The sequence below is a fragment of the Cotesia typhae genome, unplaced genomic scaffold (assembly GCF_013202065.1).
Source record: "Cotesia typhae breed Kobodo isofemale line unplaced genomic scaffold, CoteBio_Ctyphae scaffold_121, whole genome shotgun sequence".
NCBI classification, from domain to species: domain Eukaryota; kingdom Metazoa; phylum Arthropoda; class Insecta; order Hymenoptera; family Braconidae; genus Cotesia; species Cotesia typhae.
The window spans coordinates 326,053-343,912 of record NW_027423773.1 but is presented as its reverse complement, the minus strand read 5'-3'; the positions used below and the strand labels follow the sequence as shown (position 1 = coordinate 343,912).

General features: G+C 39.8%; 4 protein-coding genes across 4 annotated transcripts; 3 read left to right on the top strand and 1 right to left on the bottom strand.

Moving 5' to 3' along the window:
• The first annotated feature begins 366 nt into the window (after nt 1–366).
• Nucleotides 367–1,720, top strand: LOC141533776 (EEF1A lysine methyltransferase 2). The gene is made up of 3 exons (XM_074252819.1): nt 367–838; nt 962–1,060; nt 1,172–1,720. Exons 1-3 carry the CDS (start codon nt 789–791, stop codon nt 1,707–1,709), a joined length of 687 nt encoding a protein of 228 aa, XP_074108920.1. The 5' UTR covers nt 367–788; the 3' UTR covers nt 1,710–1,720.
• A 102-nt stretch (nt 1,721–1,822) lies between these two features.
• Nucleotides 1,823–5,080, top strand: LOC141533853 (uncharacterized). Its single transcript, XM_074252944.1, has 4 exons — nt 1,823–2,412; nt 2,479–2,655; nt 2,711–2,848; nt 2,910–5,080. The coding sequence occupies exons 1-4, from the start codon at nt 2,175–2,177 to the stop codon at nt 5,078–5,080; spliced, it is 2,724 nt and encodes a 907-aa protein (XP_074109045.1). The 5' UTR covers nt 1,823–2,174.
• Nucleotides 5,077–14,177, top strand: LOC141533852 (uncharacterized). Its single transcript, XM_074252943.1, has 7 exons — nt 5,077–7,124; nt 7,346–12,012; nt 12,101–12,352; nt 12,410–12,652; nt 13,307–13,561; nt 13,615–13,806; nt 13,866–14,177. The coding sequence occupies exons 1-7, from the start codon at nt 5,077–5,079 to the stop codon at nt 14,063–14,065; spliced, it is 7,857 nt and encodes a 2,618-aa protein (XP_074109044.1). The 3' UTR covers nt 14,066–14,177.
• Nucleotides 14,092–17,824, bottom strand: Sosie (oogenesis-related protein sosie). The gene is made up of 5 exons (XM_074253053.1): nt 15,540–17,824; nt 15,079–15,216; nt 14,739–14,888; nt 14,306–14,437; nt 14,092–14,247 (listed from the first exon to the last, which is right to left on the bottom strand). The coding sequence occupies exons 1-5, from the start codon at nt 15,673–15,675 to the stop codon at nt 14,180–14,182; spliced, it is 624 nt and encodes a 207-aa protein (XP_074109154.1). The 5' UTR covers nt 15,676–17,824; the 3' UTR covers nt 14,092–14,179.
• Between the last annotated feature and the right edge of the window lie 36 nt (nt 17,825–17,860).

The window sequence follows — 17,860 nt, the reverse complement described above, 5'->3', positions numbered from 1 at the left end:
ACTAGAGATTTATTTTTATTTGTGTCAAGAAAGTTGACAAAGATTTTATTTTATTTAGCGAAAAAAAAAATTAATAAATATTTTCTAAATTAATTTTTATAAATTTTTCGAATGTTTTAGGACATAATTTAAAAACTGCTTGACCAAGTGCATAATTAAAAATTTTTTTAATTTTTTGAAGAGTCAAACAAGGTCGACAATTGGTAAATTCAATTTCATTTCATTTCAAATTACCAAAAGGATGATTATGTAGAAAATTTAATGATTTTATCTTTAACAGGTTCTGCAGGACTCTACGTTTTCAGCGGCCCGTCTTACCCTCCGTAAGTATCAATTACCCTGATAGCCACCTTACCTATAACTTACTGTCAATCTACGTCCGCAATTTGAAGCAAACTTGACGGAAAGAGTTGGCAAAGCGAGCGATTACCTATTAGTTACCTATAACTTACTCTGCAAATAGACGTCAAAACTTGCTGTACAAGTATTTCCTTCAAATTGTAGTAAAGTTGAAAGGAAATTTAACTACAAGTTTGATTGTTAACTTATATTCAAGTTGCGGCCGTAGATTTCTGTCAATTTGCTTACAACTGTTGTTGAGTGAAGAATTACCGCCAACTTGATGTATAACTTAACCGTAACTGCTGGGAGTCAACACTTACTGAGAAAGCGCTGGCTATCAGGGTAATTTAGTGCAAGCACACGTGTAGTTAAGATATAATAGACAATACAAACAACTCATTAGAATTATAAAATAATAAATTAGAATTATTATTAAATAAATAAATATGTCCGATACTGAAGAACTTAATGGATCAGAATTAGGAACGCTTGAGCAGTAAGTTTTTTTTATATAAATTTATTTATTTCATTTTTTAGAATGAATTATTTTTGTATAAATTTATTTAGGTTAGAAATTAGAGAATTTGGATTGTTGAATAATTTTTTTTTTTGTTATTAGCTGGGAGAAGATTTATGATGAAGAAATAAATAATTTTGAAGAATACGGCGATGTTGGAGAAATTTGGTTTGGAAAAAACAACGCTCTTAAATTGATAAAGTAAGTAATTACATTCTATTATATGTAACTAGCAACCTTGCAGTCACTATGTGACTTATAGAGACTAAATAAAATTATTATGATTAATTATTAATTTTTTTATAATTTCAGGTGTATCGAAAACCTAAATATATTAAAATCAGACCCAATAATAGACCTCGGCTGCGGAAACGGCTGGACACTGATAAAACTCCAGGAAAATGGGTACACTAATCTCCTGGGCGTGGACTACTCACCAAAAGCAGTCGAGCTAGCAAGGACAATCCTGGAGGAGCAGAAAATCGGTAAGGAATCAATAAGAATCGAAGTGTGCGATATCTTGGCAGACATGAGCAACCTGGAGCAATCTGCGGACTTTCTGAGGCCCAGAAGCTATAAATTGGTCCACGACAAGGGCACCTACGACGCAATAAGTCTCAACCCGGAAAACCGGCACCAACAGAGGCAAAAATATATAAAGAACGTCGGGAGACTGCTGATGGACTCCGGGTTGTTGGTCATCTCCTCCTGCAACTGGACCAAGGACGAGCTGGTCCATCATTTTAACGAGTTTGAGGTTCGAGAGGTTCTTGAGACTCCCGGAATTCAGTTCGGGGGAAAAGTGGGAAAGTCTGTCACGAATATTGTATTCACGAAAATAAAGGAATGAATTGTAATCTATTTATAGATTTTTTTTTAGCTTGAAAATTATTTGATCGGTAATTTTTTACGAAACAGTAATTTATAAGATTTTTCCTACAATCTTCCCAAGAAAATACCACCCAAATTTACCTGAGCTGCATTAAAGAGTCTCCACATCATGACTCTAACTTCCACCATTCACCTTTTTTGACCAGGATTTGTTCAGCCGGTGAATAATTTAAAGTAAATTGAAAAAAATTTTTTTCAACGATTTTTAGATCATACAATACCAATGAAGGTCAAGCAAACTTCGCTGCCACGGACAGTAAAAAGACTATCTCGTCTGACTCACTGTCAGAAGTCATCAAACTAAATGTTTATTACTAGAAGATATCCAGAGGCTAAGTTTTGAAATAATTGACGTGGCTTATTTAGCATCGTTGAACAAAAAAGTAAATACGTGTCCTAATTCAAGGATTCTGACTACTAAAAAATGATGATTCTACGTCTATCGCTGATAATCTTGCTGGGTGATGTTACTGGCGGATCAACCGAAGAGTGTTCGCCAGATTTTATTCAGATTGACTATCAGTGCGTGCCGCTGGTTGGAGGAAACTGCATAACGGACGATGAATGCCTGGTGTCCAACACCTACTGCAATGGAGCCTGCACGTGCCATAAGGGACTAAAACCGTCAAAGGATAAAACCTTCTGTGAAAATAACAATAAGAGTAAGTACTCAGATGTAAGAATAACCTAGAGTGATTAATAATGATGGACTGAATTGGTCCTTAAAGGAATTGGTGACAGCTGCAAAGGAAATGAATGCGATACGATCAAAAATGCAGTTTGTGCAACAAATAACATCGGCAAGTTGATGTTCTCACCAAGGCAAGAAGGATACGGAGAGTACAAGTGTCAATGCAAGCCAAACCATTACAAGCGGAAGACGTGGTGTGCCAAGTTCGCGAATAGTAAGTAGAGAAGAGTTTTTAATTGGAATGATGGGAGTAATGATGAATTTTGTAGATTTAACGGACACATGCGAAGACAATATTGGATGTATCAAGATAACTGGAAGCCACTGCAAAAAGGCGTCCAAGACTTGCCAGTGCAGACAAAATAGCTTTTACCCGGCGGAAGGCAAATGCCACAAAAAAGCAACAGGTAAGATTAATTGAGATGAAAAAAGGAAGTGATAGAATACTGATTGGTAGGTTGATGGCAGGTTTGGGAGGAGACTGCAAAAATGATGACGGCTGCACGAAAATTGACAACGCGGGATGTCCAAATACAACATGTGAGTGCAAGAAAGAATTCTACAATCACAAAAACATTTGTCTCCTTAAAGCAAAGACACTTGCAGGAAGCTGCAAAAACGACGATGGCTGCCCTGCTCCAGATAAGATGAAATGCCTCAGTAATATATGTCAATGCAAAGATACTTTTTATGAGAACGACAAAACATGCCTCCCGAAGGCACGGTCGATCGGTGGTGAATGCAAAAACAACAACGGATGTCTCAATTTCAATAACGCCAGTTGTAACATGACGTCATTTGTTTGCGAATGCAAGGCTAACTTCTACAATCACGCAAACAACTGCCTTGCCAAAGCGACGACTCTCAAAGAAAGCTGCAAGAATGACAATGGCTGCCCTGCTCCAGATAAAATGAAATGTCTTAATGATATATGCCAATGCAAAGATACTTTTTATGAGAACGACAAGACATGCCTCCCGAAGGCACGGTCGATCGGTGGCGTATGCAAAAACAACAACGGATGTCTCAATTTCAATAACGCCAGTTGTAACATGACGTCATTTGTTTGCGAATGCAAGGCTAACTTCTACAATCACGCAAACAACTGCCTTGCCAAAGCGACGACTCTCAAAGAAAGCTGCAAGAATGACAATGGCTGCCCTGCTCCAGATAAAATGAAATGTCTTAATGATATATGCCAATGCAAAGATACTTTTTATGAGAACGACAAGACATGCCTCCCGAAGGCACGGTCGATCGGTGGCGTATGCAAAAACAACAACGGATGTCTCAATTTCAATAACGCCAGTTGTAACATGACGTCATTTGTTTGCGAATGCAAGGCTAACTTCTACAATCACGCAAACAACTGCCTTGCCAAAGCGACGACTCTCAAAGAAAGCTGCAAGAATGACAATGGCTGCCCTGCTCCAGATAAAATGAAATGTCTTAATGATATATGCCAATGCAAAGATACTTTTTATGAGAACGACAAGACATGCCTCCCGAAGGCACGGTCGATCGGTGGCGTATGCAAAAACAACAACGGATGTCTCAATTTCAATAACGCCAGTTGTAACATGACGTCATTTGTTTGCGAATGCAAGGCTAACTTCTACAATCACGCAAACAACTGCCTTGCCAAAGCGACGACTCTCAAAGAAAGCTGCAAGAATGACAATGGCTGCCCTGCTCCAGATAAAATGAAATGTCTTAATGATATATGCCAATGCAAAGATACTTTTTATGAGAACGACAAGACATGCCTCCCGAAGGCACGGTCGATCGGTGGCGTATGCAAAAACAACAACGGATGTCTCAATTTCAATAACGCCAGTTGTAACATGACGTCATTTGTTTGCGAATGCAAGGCTAACTTCTACAATCACGCAAACAACTGCCTTGCCAAAGCGACGACTCTCAAAGAAAGCTGCAAGAATGACAATGGCTGCCCTGCTCCAGATAAAATGAAATGTCTTAATGATATATGCCAATGCAAAGATACTTTTTATGAGAACGACAAGACATGCCTCCCGAAGGCACGGTCGATCGGTGGCGTATGCAAAAACAACAACGGATGTCTCAATTTCAATAACGCCAGTTGTAACATGACGTCATTTGTTTGCGAATGCAAGGCTAACTTCTACAATCACGCAAACAACTGCCTTGCCAAAGCGACGACTCTCAAAGAAAGCTGCAAGAATGACAATGGCTGCCCTGCTCCAGATAAAATGAAATGTCTTAATGATATATGCCAATGCAAAGATACTTTTTATGAGAACGACAAGACATGCCTCCCGAAGGCACGGTCGATCGGTGGCGTATGCAAAAACAACAACGGATGTCTCAATTTCAATAACGCCAGTTGTAACATGACGTCATTTGTTTGCGAATGCAAGGCTAACTTCTACAATCACGCAAACAACTGCCTTGCCAAAGCGACGACTCTCAAAGAAAGCTGCAAGAATGACAATGGCTGCCCTGCTCCAGATAAAATGAAATGTCTTAATGATATATGCCAATGCAAAGATACTTTTATGAGAACGACAAGACATGCCTCCCGAAGGCACGGTCGATCGGTGGCGTATGCAAAAACAACAACGGATGTCTCAATTTCAATAACGCCAGTTGTAACATGACGTCATTTGTTTGCGAATGCAAGGCTAACTTCTACAATCACGCAAACAACTGCCTTGCCAAAGCGACGACTCTCAAAGAAAGCTGCAAGAATGACAATGGCTGCCCTGCTCCAGATAAAATGAAATGTCTTAATGATATATGCCAATGCAAAGATACTTTTTATGAGAACGACAAGACATGCCTCCCGAAGGCACGGTCGATCGGTGGCGTATGCAAAAACAACAACGGATGTCTCAATTTCAATAACGCCAGTTGTAACATGACGTCATTTGTTTGCGAATGCAAGGCTAACTTCTACAATCACGCAAACAACTGCCTTGCCAAAGCCTCGACTCTCAAAGAAAGCTGCAAGAATGACAATGGCTGCCCTGCTCCAGATAAAATGAAATGTCTTAATGATATATGCCAATGCAAAGATACTTTTTATGAGAACGACAAGACATGCCTCCCGAAGGCACGGTCGATCGGTGGCGTATGCAAAAACAACAACGGATGTCTCAATTTCAATAACGCCAGTTGTAACATGACGTCATTTGTTTGCGAATGCAAGGCTAACTTCTACAATCACGCAAACAACTGCCTTGCCAAAGCCTCGACTCTCAAAGAAAGCTGCAAGAATGACAATGGCTGCCCTGCTCCAGATAAAATGAAATGTCTTAATGATATATGCCAATGCAAAGATACTTTTTATGAGAACGACAAGACATGCCTCCCGAAGGCACGGTCGATCGGTGGCGTATGCAAAAACAACAACGGATGTCTCAATTTCAATAACGCCAGTTGTAACATGACGTCATTTGTTTGCGAATGCAAGGCTAACTTCTACAATCACGCAAACAACTGCCTTGCCAAAGCGACGACTCTCAAAGAAAGCTGCAAGAATGACAATGGCTGCCCTGCTCCAGATAAAATGAAATGTCTTAATGATATATGCCAATGCAAAGATACTTTTTATGAGAACGACAAGACATGCCTCCCGAAGGCACGGTCGATCGGTGGCGTATGCAAAAACAACAACAGTTGTCTCAATTTCGATAATGCCTATTGTAACACAAAAAAATCTGCTTGCGAATGCAAAGCTAACTTCTACAATCATAACGACAACTGCCTTGCCAAAGCGACGACTCTCAAAGAAAACTGCAAGAATGACAATGGCTGCCCTGCTCCAGATAAAATGAAATGTCTTAATGATATATGCCAATGCAAAGATACTTTTTATGAGAACGACAAGACATGCCTCCCGAAGGCACGGTCGATCGGTGGCGTATGCAAAAACAACAACGGATGTCTCAATTTCGATAATGCCTATTGTAACACAAAAAAATCTGCTTGCGAATGCAAGGCTGACTTCTACAATCACGCAAACAACTGCCTTGCCAAAGCGACGACTCTTAAAGGAAGCTGCAAAAATGACAATGGCTGCCCTGCTCCAGATAAAATGAAATGTCTTAATGATATATGCCAATGCAAAGATACTTTTTATGAGAACGACAAGACATGCCTCCCGAAGGCACGGTCGATCGGTGGCGTATGCAAAAACAACAACGGATGTCTCAATTTCGATAATGCCTATTGTAACACAAAAAAATCTGCTTGCGAATGCAAAGCTAACTTCTACAATCATAACGACAACTGCCTTGCCAAAGCGACGACTCTCAAAGAAAGCTGCAAGAATGACAATGGCTGCCCTGCTCCAGATAAAATGAAATGTCTTAATGATATATGCCAATGCAAAGATACTTTTTATGAGAACGACAAGACATGCCTCCCGAAGGCACGGTCGATCGGTGGCGTATGCAAAAACAACAACGGATGTCTCAATTTTGATAATGCCTATTGTAACATGACGTCATTTGTTTGCGAATGCAAGGCTAACTTCTACAATCACGCAAACAACTGCCTTGCCAAAGCGACGACTCTCAAAGAAAGCTGCAAGAATGACAATGGCTGCCCTGCTCCAGATAAAATGAAATGTCTTAATGATATATGCCAATGCAAAGATACTTTTTATGAGAACGACAAGACATGCCTCCCGAAGGCACGGTCGATCGGTGGCGTATGCAAAAACAACAACAGTTGTCTCAATTTCGATAATGCCTATTGTAACACAAAAAAATCTGCTTGCGAATGCAAAGCTAACTTCTACAATCATAACGACAACTGCCTTGCCAAAGCGACGACTCTCAAAGAAAACTGCAAGAATGACAATGGCTGCCCTGCTCCAGATAAAATGAAATGTCTTAATGATATATGCCAATGCAAAGATACTTTTATGAGAACGACAAGACATGCCTCCCGAAGGCACGGTCGATCGGTGGCGTATGCAAAAACAACAACGGATGTCTCAATTTCGATAATGCCTATTGTAACACAAAAAAATCTGCTTGCGAATGCAAGGCTGACTTCTACAATCACGCAAACAACTGCCTTGCCAAAGCGACGACTCTTAAAGGAAGCTGCAAAAATGACAATGGCTGCCCTGCTCCAGATAAAATGAAATGTCTTAATGATATATGCCAATGCAAAGATACTTTTTATGAGAACGACAAGACATGCCTCCCGAAGGCACGGTCGATCGGTGGCGTATGCAAAAACAACAACAGTTGTCTCAATTTCGATAATGCCTATTGTAACACAAAAAAATCTGCTTGCGAATGCAAGGCTGACTTCTACAATCACGCAAACAACTGCCTTGCCATAGCGACGACTCTTAAAGGAAGCTGCAAGAATGACTATGGCTGCCCTGCTCCAGATAAAATGAAATGTCTGAATGATATATGCCAATGCAAAGATACTTTTTATGAGAACGACAAGACATGCCTCCCGAAGGCACGGTCGATCGGTGGCGTATGCAAAAACAACAACGGATGTCTCAATTTCAATAACGCCAGTTGTAACATGACGTCATTTGTTTGCGAATGCAAAGCTAACTTCTACGATCACGCAAACAACTGCCTTGCCAAAGCGACGACTCTTAAAGGAAGCTGCAAGAATGACGATGGCTGCCCTGCTCCAGATAAAATGAAATGTCTGAATGATATATGCCAATGCAAAGATACTTTTTATGAGAACGACAAGACATGCCTCCCGAAGGCACGGTCGATCGGTGGCGTATGCAAAAACAACAACAGTTGTCTCAATTTCGATAATGCCTATTGTAACACAAAAAAATCTGCTTGCGAATGCAAAGCTAACTTCTACAATCATAACGACAACTGCCTTGCCAAAGCGACGACTCTCAAAGAAAACTGCAAGAATGACAATGGCTGCCCTGCTCCAGATAAAATGAAATGTCTTAATGATATATGCCAATGCAAAGATACTTTTTATGAGAACGACAAGACATGCCTCCCGAAGGCACGGTCGATCGGTGGCGTATGCAAAAACAACAACGGATGTCTCAATTTCGATAATGCCTATTGTAACACAAAAAAATCTGCTTGCGAATGCAAGGCTGACTTCTACAATCACGCAAACAACTGCCTTGCCAAAGCGACGACTCTTAAAGGAAGCTGCAAAAATGACAATGGCTGCCCTGCTCCAGATAAAATGAAATGTCTTAATGATATATGCCAATGCAAAGATACTTTTTATGAGAACGACAAGACATGCCTCCCGAAGGCACGGTCGATCGGTGGCGTATGCAAAAACAACAACGGATGTCTCAATTTCGATAATGCCTATTGTAACACAAAAAAATCTGCTTGCGAATGCAAAGCTAACTTCTACAATCATAACGACAACTGCCTTGCCAAAGCGACGACTCTCAAAGAAAGCTGCAAGAATGACAATGGCTGCCCTGCTCCAGATAAAATGAAATGTCTTAATGATATATGCCAATGCAAAGATACTTTTTATGAGAACGACAAGACATGCCTCCCGAAGGCACGGTCGATCGGTGGCGTATGCAAAAACAACAACGGATGTCTCAATTTTGATAATGCCTATTGTAACATGACGTCATTTGTTTGCGAATGCAAGGCTAACTTCTACAATCACGCAAACAACTGCCTTGCCATAGCGACGACTCTTAAAGGAAGCTGCAAGAATGACAATGGCTGCCCTGCTCCAGATAAAATGAAATGTCTCAGTGATATATGCCAATGCAAAGATACTTTTTATGAGAACGACAAGACATGCCTCCCGAAGGCACGGTCGATCGGTGGCGTATGCAAAAACAACAACGGATGTCTCAATTTCAATAACGCCAGTTGTAACATGACGTCATTTGTTTGCGAATGCAAAGCTAACTTCTACGATCACGCAAACAACTGCCTTGCCAAAGCGACGACTCTTAAAGGAAGCTGCAAGAATGACGATGGCTGCCCTGCTCCAGATAAAATGAAATGTCTGAATGATATATGCCAATGCAAAGATACTTTTTATGAGAACGACAAGACATGCCTCCCGAAGGCACGGTCGATCGGTGGCTCATGCAAAAACAACAACGGATGTCTCAATTTCGATAATGCCTATTGTCACACAGGACAATCTGTTTGCGAATGCAAAGCTAACTTCTACGATCACGCAAACACCTGCCTTGCCAAAGCGACGTCTCTTAAAGGAAGCTGCAAGAATGACTATGGCTGCCCTGCTCCAGATAAAATGAAATGTCTGAATGATATATGCCAATGCAAAGATACTTTTTATGAGAACGACAAGACATGCCTCCCGAAGGCACGGTCGATCGGTGGCTCATGCAAAAACAACAACGGATGTCTCAATTTCGATAATGCCTATTGTCACACCGGACAATCTGTTTGCGAATGCAAAGCTAACTTCTACGATCACGCAAACACCTGCCTTGCCAAAGCGACGTCTCTTAAAGGAAGCTGCAAGAATGACTATGGCTGCCCTGCTCCAGATAAAATGAAATGTCTGAATGATATATGCCAATGCAAAGATACTTTTTATGAGAACGACAAGACATGCCTCCCGAAGGCACGGTCGATCGGTGGCTCATGCAAAAACAACAACGGATGTCTCAATTTCGATAATGCCTATTGTCACACAGGACAATCTGTTTGCGAATGCAAAGCTAACTTCTACGATCACGCAAACAACTGCCTTGCCAAAGCGACGACTCTTAAAGGAAGCTGCAAGAATGACTATGGCTGCCCTGCTCCAGATAAAATGAAATGTCTGAATGATATATGCCAATGCAAAGATACTTTTTATGAGAACGACAAGACATGCCTCCCGAAGGCACGGTCGATCGGTGGCTCATGCAAAAACAACAACGGATGTCTCAATTTCGATAATGCCTATTGTCACACAGGACAATCTGTTTGCGAATGCAAAGCTAACTTCTACGATCACGCAAACACCTGCCTTGCCAAAGCGACGTCTCTTAAAGGAAGCTGCAAGAATGACTATGGCTGCCCTGCTCCAGATAAAATGAAATGTCTGAATGATATATGCCAATGCAAAGATACTTTTTATGAGAACGACAAGACATGCCTCCCGAAGGCACGGTCGATCGGTGGCTCATGCAAAAACAACAACGGATGTCTCAATTTCGATAATGCCTATTGTCACACAGGACAATCTGTTTGCGAATGCAAAGCTAACTTCTACGATCACGCAAACAACTGCCTTGCCAAAGCGACGACTCTTAAAGGAAGCTGCAAGAATGACTATGGCTGCCCTGCTCCAGATAAAATGAAATGTCTGAATGATATATGCCAATGCAAAGATACTTTTTATGAGAACGACAAGACATGCCTCCCAAAGGCACGGTCGATCGGTGGCGTATGCAAAAACAACAACGGATGTCTCAATTTCGATAATGCCTATTGTAACACAAAAAAATCTGCTTGCGAATGCAAAGCTAACTTCTACAATCACGCGAACAACTGCCTTGCCAAAGCGACGAGTCTTAAAGGAAGCTGCAAGAATGACTATGGCTGCCCTGCTCCAGATAAAATGAAATGTCTGAATGATATATGCCAATGCAAAGATACTTTTTATGAGAACGACAAGACATGCCTCCCGAAGGCACGGTCGATCGGTGGCTCATGCAAAAACAACAACGGATGTCTCAATTTCGATAATGCCTATTGTCACACAGGACAATCTGTTTGCGAATGCAAAGCTAACTTCTACGATCACGCAAACAACTGCCTTGCCAAAGCGACGACTCTTAAAGGAAGCTGCAAGAATGACTATGGCTGCCCTGCTCCAGATAAAATGAAATGTCTGAATGATATATGCCAATGCAAAGATACTTTTTATGAGAACGACAAGACATGCCTCCCGAAGGCACGGTCGATCGGTGGCGTATGCAAAAACAACAACGGATGTCTCAATTTCGATAATGCCTATTGTAACACAAAAAAATCTGCTTGCGAATGCAAAGCTAAGTTCTACAATCACGCGAACAACTGCCTTGCCAAAGCGACGAGTCTTAAAGGAAGCTGCAAGAATGACTATGGCTGCCCTGCTCCAGATAAAATGAAATGTCTGAATGATATATGCCAATGCAAAGATACTTTTTATGAGAACGACAAGACATGCCTCCCGAAGGCACGGTCGATCGGTGGCGTATGCAAAAACAACAACGGATGTCTCAATTTCGATAATGCCTATTGTCACACAGTACAATCTGTTTGCGAATGCAAAGCTAACTTCTACAATCACGCAAACAACTGCCGTGCGAAAGCGACGTCTCTTAAAGGAAGCTGCAAGAATGACAATGGCTGCCCTGCTCCAGATAAAATGAAATGTCTCAGTGATATATGCCAATGCAGAGATACTTTTTATGAGAACGACAAGACATGCCTCCCGAAGGCACGGTCGATCGGTGGCGTATGCAAAAACAACAACGGATGTCTCAATTTCGATAATGCCTATTGTAACACAAAAAAATCTGCTTGCGAATGCAAAGCTAACTTCTACAATCACGAGAATAAATGCTACCCTTCAACACTTCGTGAGTATTTAGATTATTGATCACAGTCTTTTCTTTGTTATCTATTTTCTCTAGTGATACTGTAATATATCACATTTTATTCGTTTAGGTCTTCATGGATCCTGCCAGCATGACGAAGTCTGTGCGTTATTTCCTTACTCACGCTGTTTCTCGGATACTTGCGAGTGTCTTCCACATTATCGTGAGGTCGATTCCCGTTTTTGCAATGGTACTGTCGGTGCTTCCTGCGTTAACTCCTACGAGTGCTATGGCTCCGCCTCTGTCTGTTCTTCTAATTCTTGTGACTGTCCTTACAAAAATGGCTATCTCTTCAACGACGAATGCTTACCATATGTCCCAGGTTTAATTTTTTTCGTACTTCATTTATGTCACTACTTTTGACTGGTCTTTTTTTTAGACCTCCGTACGAAATGCTATAATGATGCTTCTTGTCGACGAATTCCTTTTTCAACTTGCGGCCCTCACTTTTGCGAGTGCCAGTCTGGCTACAAGCCTAATTACAATGTTTGCCAGGGTCCTATTGGCGCTCAATGTTACTGGAACGAAGGCTGCTACGTTACCAACTCTTTCTGCTCTCAGAATGTTTGTCGTTGTCCTGAAGGCCACACAGTTCTGAACGACAAGTGCATCCGTAGCTCAAGTAAGCTAACTTGATTCTTTTCCTTCCAATTTTCTTACTTTCAGATCTCGGCGATTCCTGCAGCGTTTCTGATCAGTGCATAACCAGGTTCTCCTACTGTGATAGCGGTCACTGCCAGTGTCTTTCAAACTTCCATGTGGTCAACGGCGCTTGCTTAAGCTTCAACAATGCTATGTGCTCTGTCAATTCAGGCTGCTACAACGGAAGAGGAACACCTCCAAATCCTGCTAGGGAGTGTCTAAACAACGAGTGCCGTTGCCTGCCTACCCACCGGCCTTTTTCGTACTCCTGTCTTGCGCTTACCGACGGTTTCTTTTATGGAGATAAAGATTGTTACGTCCTGAACTCAATATGCAGGGGCACCTGTCAATGTCCATCAGGACACTATGAAAAGAACTTTATGTGTCGCCCCTTAGTTACTCGCCTTGGTGATAGTTGTTTTTTTCACGAAGATTGCAAGAATGTGATAGTTTTGACCTGTGGGTACGCCCTTGGCTGTCCTGATTATTCACTCCAATCCCAATGTGTCGATGGCGTGTGCTCTTGTCCTCTTGGCCACTACATTTCTTTTAATTCTCTAGCTTATTGCTCTTTTCCAGGTGATACCGATGATAACTCTCCGACGTACAGCTTTTAATTCTGTTATAATTTCAGCCCCTGGTCGCCCTTGCCAGGTTCAGCGCTACAACAGTGACTGTCCACGATGGTTTACTTGCAAAAATGGTCGATGCGTTTGCCCATCAGGCTACTGGAAAAGTGAGCGAGGTACTTGTCTTGCCCATAATGGTCATCGTTGCTACTATAATACTGACTGTGGATACAAGAATTCCGAGTGTGGACGTGGTGGAACCTGCCAGTGTAAAAAGGATCACTATCTCATCGACAACATCTGCTACCCTTACGCCAAAAGTAACACCTGATCTTGCTAGCTTATACCAGGTTGATAGCTTGGCTTGTTTCAGGACTTGGTGATGCGTGTCACTTTATGGAAGCTTGTACGACCATCAAGAGCGCTGCTTGCATTTTTGGTACCTGCCAATGTCATCGGACTCATCATCAGCTTGGCGGATCTTGCTGGCCAAATTTAACCTGCCTCACCAGAGAGCAGTGCAGGCGTTACGAATTGAATGATTGCAACAATCTTATGGCTGATAGTGAGTTGTTGGGGTTCTTGGATAGGTATTGTCATTGTCTGCTGGTCACTTGATTTCAGGTCCTGGCGATTGCTGCCACGTGGATGCTACGTGTCAGAATATCAAAGTCTGGTCCTACGTTGAACCTCAAAAGCCGATCTTGGAACACCCTGAGCACTTTCCTGTTAAATGCGTGGATAATATGTGCCGGTGCCCCAGCGAGACAATCGCTGGAGTTTATGAGTGCTTTATTTATTGGTTTAATCCAAAAAATCGATAAGGGATAGGGGTTGATTAGTTAATGACTTTTTTTTAATTAAATAGTTTATTTAAGCAATCATTACAAGTGTTATTTTGAGAATTATAAATAAATAGCGTTATATATGGTGGTAGTTTAGTACTTGATGATGGTAAGAATTGAGAAAATCAATAGCAGGAGCGAGTTCTCCAAAGATATCGATCCTGAAAGAGGAAGAAAGGTTAGTGGATGTTGGTGGAGTGATTGTGTGCTGGTTTGTACCGTTGCATTTGAAGTCTTCTTCGTAGTAATCTTCCTTACACACGCATTTCTTTGTTGAGGAGGTGGCGTTCTCTCGAGAGCATTCAGCGCCCTCACCACACTCGTTGTCGTCGTTACATATCGCGTGCAATGCTGGAAGAATTTATCTTTGTTAGTTACATTAGTTTTTATTTTTAGGAGATATGGAAAAATCATAACTTGTATTAATTGTCACTAATTAAGGCTTTGAAATTAATTCTAAGCTTTAAAACTCTCAGGATATCATTGTTTGTCGCCTCTAAATTGGCCCAAAGAGCAACAAAGTCAAAATCAGCCCATGTCCCAATTATCGACTGGTTGGTACCAAAAACTGGACCACTATTTTTTTTCAATATAATTGTTCTAGCAGACTTTTTTTGGGTAAAATTGAGCTTCGAAAGTGAAAAATAATCACCTTTGAACTGATAGCTGCAAAATCCGTTGACAGGAGCCGAGAGATCGCCGCAAAGACAACGTTTCTTGTCGCCATTCGGATCCTGGACGCAAGTTGTATTTTGAATAGCACTGCAGTCAGACTCGGCTTTGCACTCCCGAGCTTTTCCCACTGAAACAAAGACGTGCGGCAATTAATAAATATATAATGATAAAAATGAAGATTATCGAAAAAAAACATCATGCTGGCCGTGTCATCGGAAGTAAATTACATGTAAAATAAATAGGTGGTGATTGTAATTGCATATTGGATAAATAATATAAATAGGTTTATTTATATTATGGTCTATAAAACTATTTACAGCTGTTGTGTCCGACATGCGACGAGGAGCCCTTCAACCCGGTTGGTCGCATTCCGCTTCTTCCCATACTAGTTAATCGTGCTAATTCAAAAGCGCTTTTATTGAAGTTACTGCCAATTACCACCTCGTTATTGTAAGCTATAAAATGTAAAGACAAGTCTATCTAATGGTAGTCCTAGTCTACGGCTTACTACATAAGCATTATTGTCAATTGTAAATTGACATTTTTTTTTACTGAGAATTTTTTTCGAAAGTCGGATTTTTGGAGAAATGGTGGGAGATACGGAAAAATTATAAGAAACAAAAGTTTTAAAGATTTTAATTTGCTATAAAGTTTGTTTCAATTATTTTTTTGTAATTCCAATAGTTTAGTCAAAATATCAATTGGAAATTTCCCGCCAAAAATTCTCAATAATATAAAAATAATACTAAGCACTTTAAATTATAAAAAAAAAACTTACCTGGAGTAGGAGGAGGAGGGTTTTGATTCTGGGTGTTAGTTTTCCCAAAAGTTGTAAGCGCACTTGAATTAATGGGCAACAAAATCAAAAAAATAATAAAACTCAGGAGATTAATGTACAGCAGGTATTTTTTCATGATAAATATTTAAGAATAAACGAATTAAAATAAAATTAATCACACACTGCACTTTTCAAAGTTTAGCTTTTGGAGACGCGGCTTATACTGGTAGTGAGTCGATACCTGCGAGTCCTTTTAAAGCTTTGCTCCCCCTTTCTCTTGCCAAAGAGGTAAGTTAAAATTATTGTGTTACCGAAACTGCGGTCTTTTAAAAATAATTCCTGATTTGAATAATAACTGTAATTATTTGTAAATAAATTTCTTTTATTTCATTTCAATTGAGGTATTTATGATAATTTCGTATAATAAGCTTGTTAGGGGTAAGTTGGGTCATTTTTTTTACAATGCAAATTTGTTTAGAGAATTTTTCGGTTTTTTGTGACTTTAGAGAGCTTTTTTGGAGAAATGGTGGGAGATATAAAAAAATTATAAGAGACAAAATTTTTAGAGGGTTTAATTTTTTATAAAGTTTGTTTGAAATATTTTTTTGTAATTTTAATACTTTAGCAAGAATTTTAATTTAAAAGACAAAATTATTTTATTTTTTGTAGGCTAATTGCCAATTTGCAATAATAATAGTTATTCTTGTAAAAATAAATAATTTATACTAGCCCAATTTGTAATCGATTTTATTTGAATCAGTCAAGCTCGCGTGTTAACACAAATTCTGATCTTTTACAACTTGATTTATTTTTTATCGAATTTTTAAATTAAAATAAAAATATTGGAGAAAATTTTAGAATAAAATTACAAAGGAGATTTTATGTGGAAGAAATTGTTACAGTTAAAAAAAAATAATAATAATAATAAATAAAGTAAAAAAGTAATAAAGAAAAAAAAAACTTACCCGTGTGTGATAAGAGCCGAGAAATCACGATTGCCGACACGCAACGTCCTTAAATTCGAGCTAACACGAATACTTTGGCACAAAATGTCCGCGGCCTTTCACGTTGATGACGTTGCGAGAAGATTGTGACGTCATTTCTCTCGAGGTCAAGGTGTTTATCGACTGTAATTTCTTAAGTAATGCAATTCATAACTATTTTTCTGGGGTGTTATTTATTTATGTTATTTATTTTCCGATTTTTTGGCTTGCTGAGCTGAGGTCTGATTTGGGAGGCGATTTTTGGGAGAATGGTGGAAGGTATCAAAAAATTATTCAAACAAAAGTTATAGAGAATTTAATTCTCTACAATATTTATTCGAAACATTTTTCTGTAACTTGAATATTTTTGAAAAAAAAATTGGATTTTTTGAAAATTTGATCTTAAATCGCGGTTAGAAATTTTGAGGCGATTTTTGGAAAAATGATTGGGAATATCAAAAAATTGTAAGAAACAAAATTTATAGAGAATTAAATTTTCTATAAAATTTGTTCGAAGAGTTTTTTCGTAACTCTTATATTTTCTCCAGAATCTAACTTGGAACAATAGTCAACAAAATTGACCTTTTTAGAAAGGTCAGAGCCCCCCTCCAGCTGTCCGTCGGCTTGCAAAGAGATCGAGGTTAAGGATGTCATCTTGATTTGTTCCAAATTGGTGTTAATGGATTAGTAATAAAAGATTATGGATCACCGATAACAAGGAATACATTTGTAAATATTAACACACAACACACAATTATACCGTATAATAATTCAGGGGTGAGTTATTTGTCGGTATTATTGGATCGCGTGTCGCTTGACACCGGGATAGAAGGGGGTAGGAACAGGCAGGTGGAATTAGTTTTGCGTTATTTAAGCCTGGACATTATAATACCGTATTACCGAGGTCAAGGTCACCAACCACAATGGAACATTTCGAAGTAACACGGAAGAAAAATTTTAATAACAATAATTAATTAATTACTTCACGTTCACTTCGACTCAACTTCACGTGTGACCTAATTACTCATTCGACTTCTAAGAAGTTTTCTTCCGTTAATTCTGATAGTGCTATCAGCATTTCGTCGCCTAAATCTCAAGTGCTTTGAATATTCGGCGCCAATATATAAGCCCAGATTTAGCTGGAGTTCATCAGTCTGAAAGATACCACGATAATATGGCCGATTACGCAATATTTTGGTTGGTAATGTTCTTTGGAACCGCCGCAAGTTCACGTGACCAACCTCACGGCTAATGTCAGTGAAAACTCTATCAAAGACACCCTGCCTAGCGTACCAAACACTCAAGGTAAGTCAAAATATTCTATTGTTCCAATGTTTC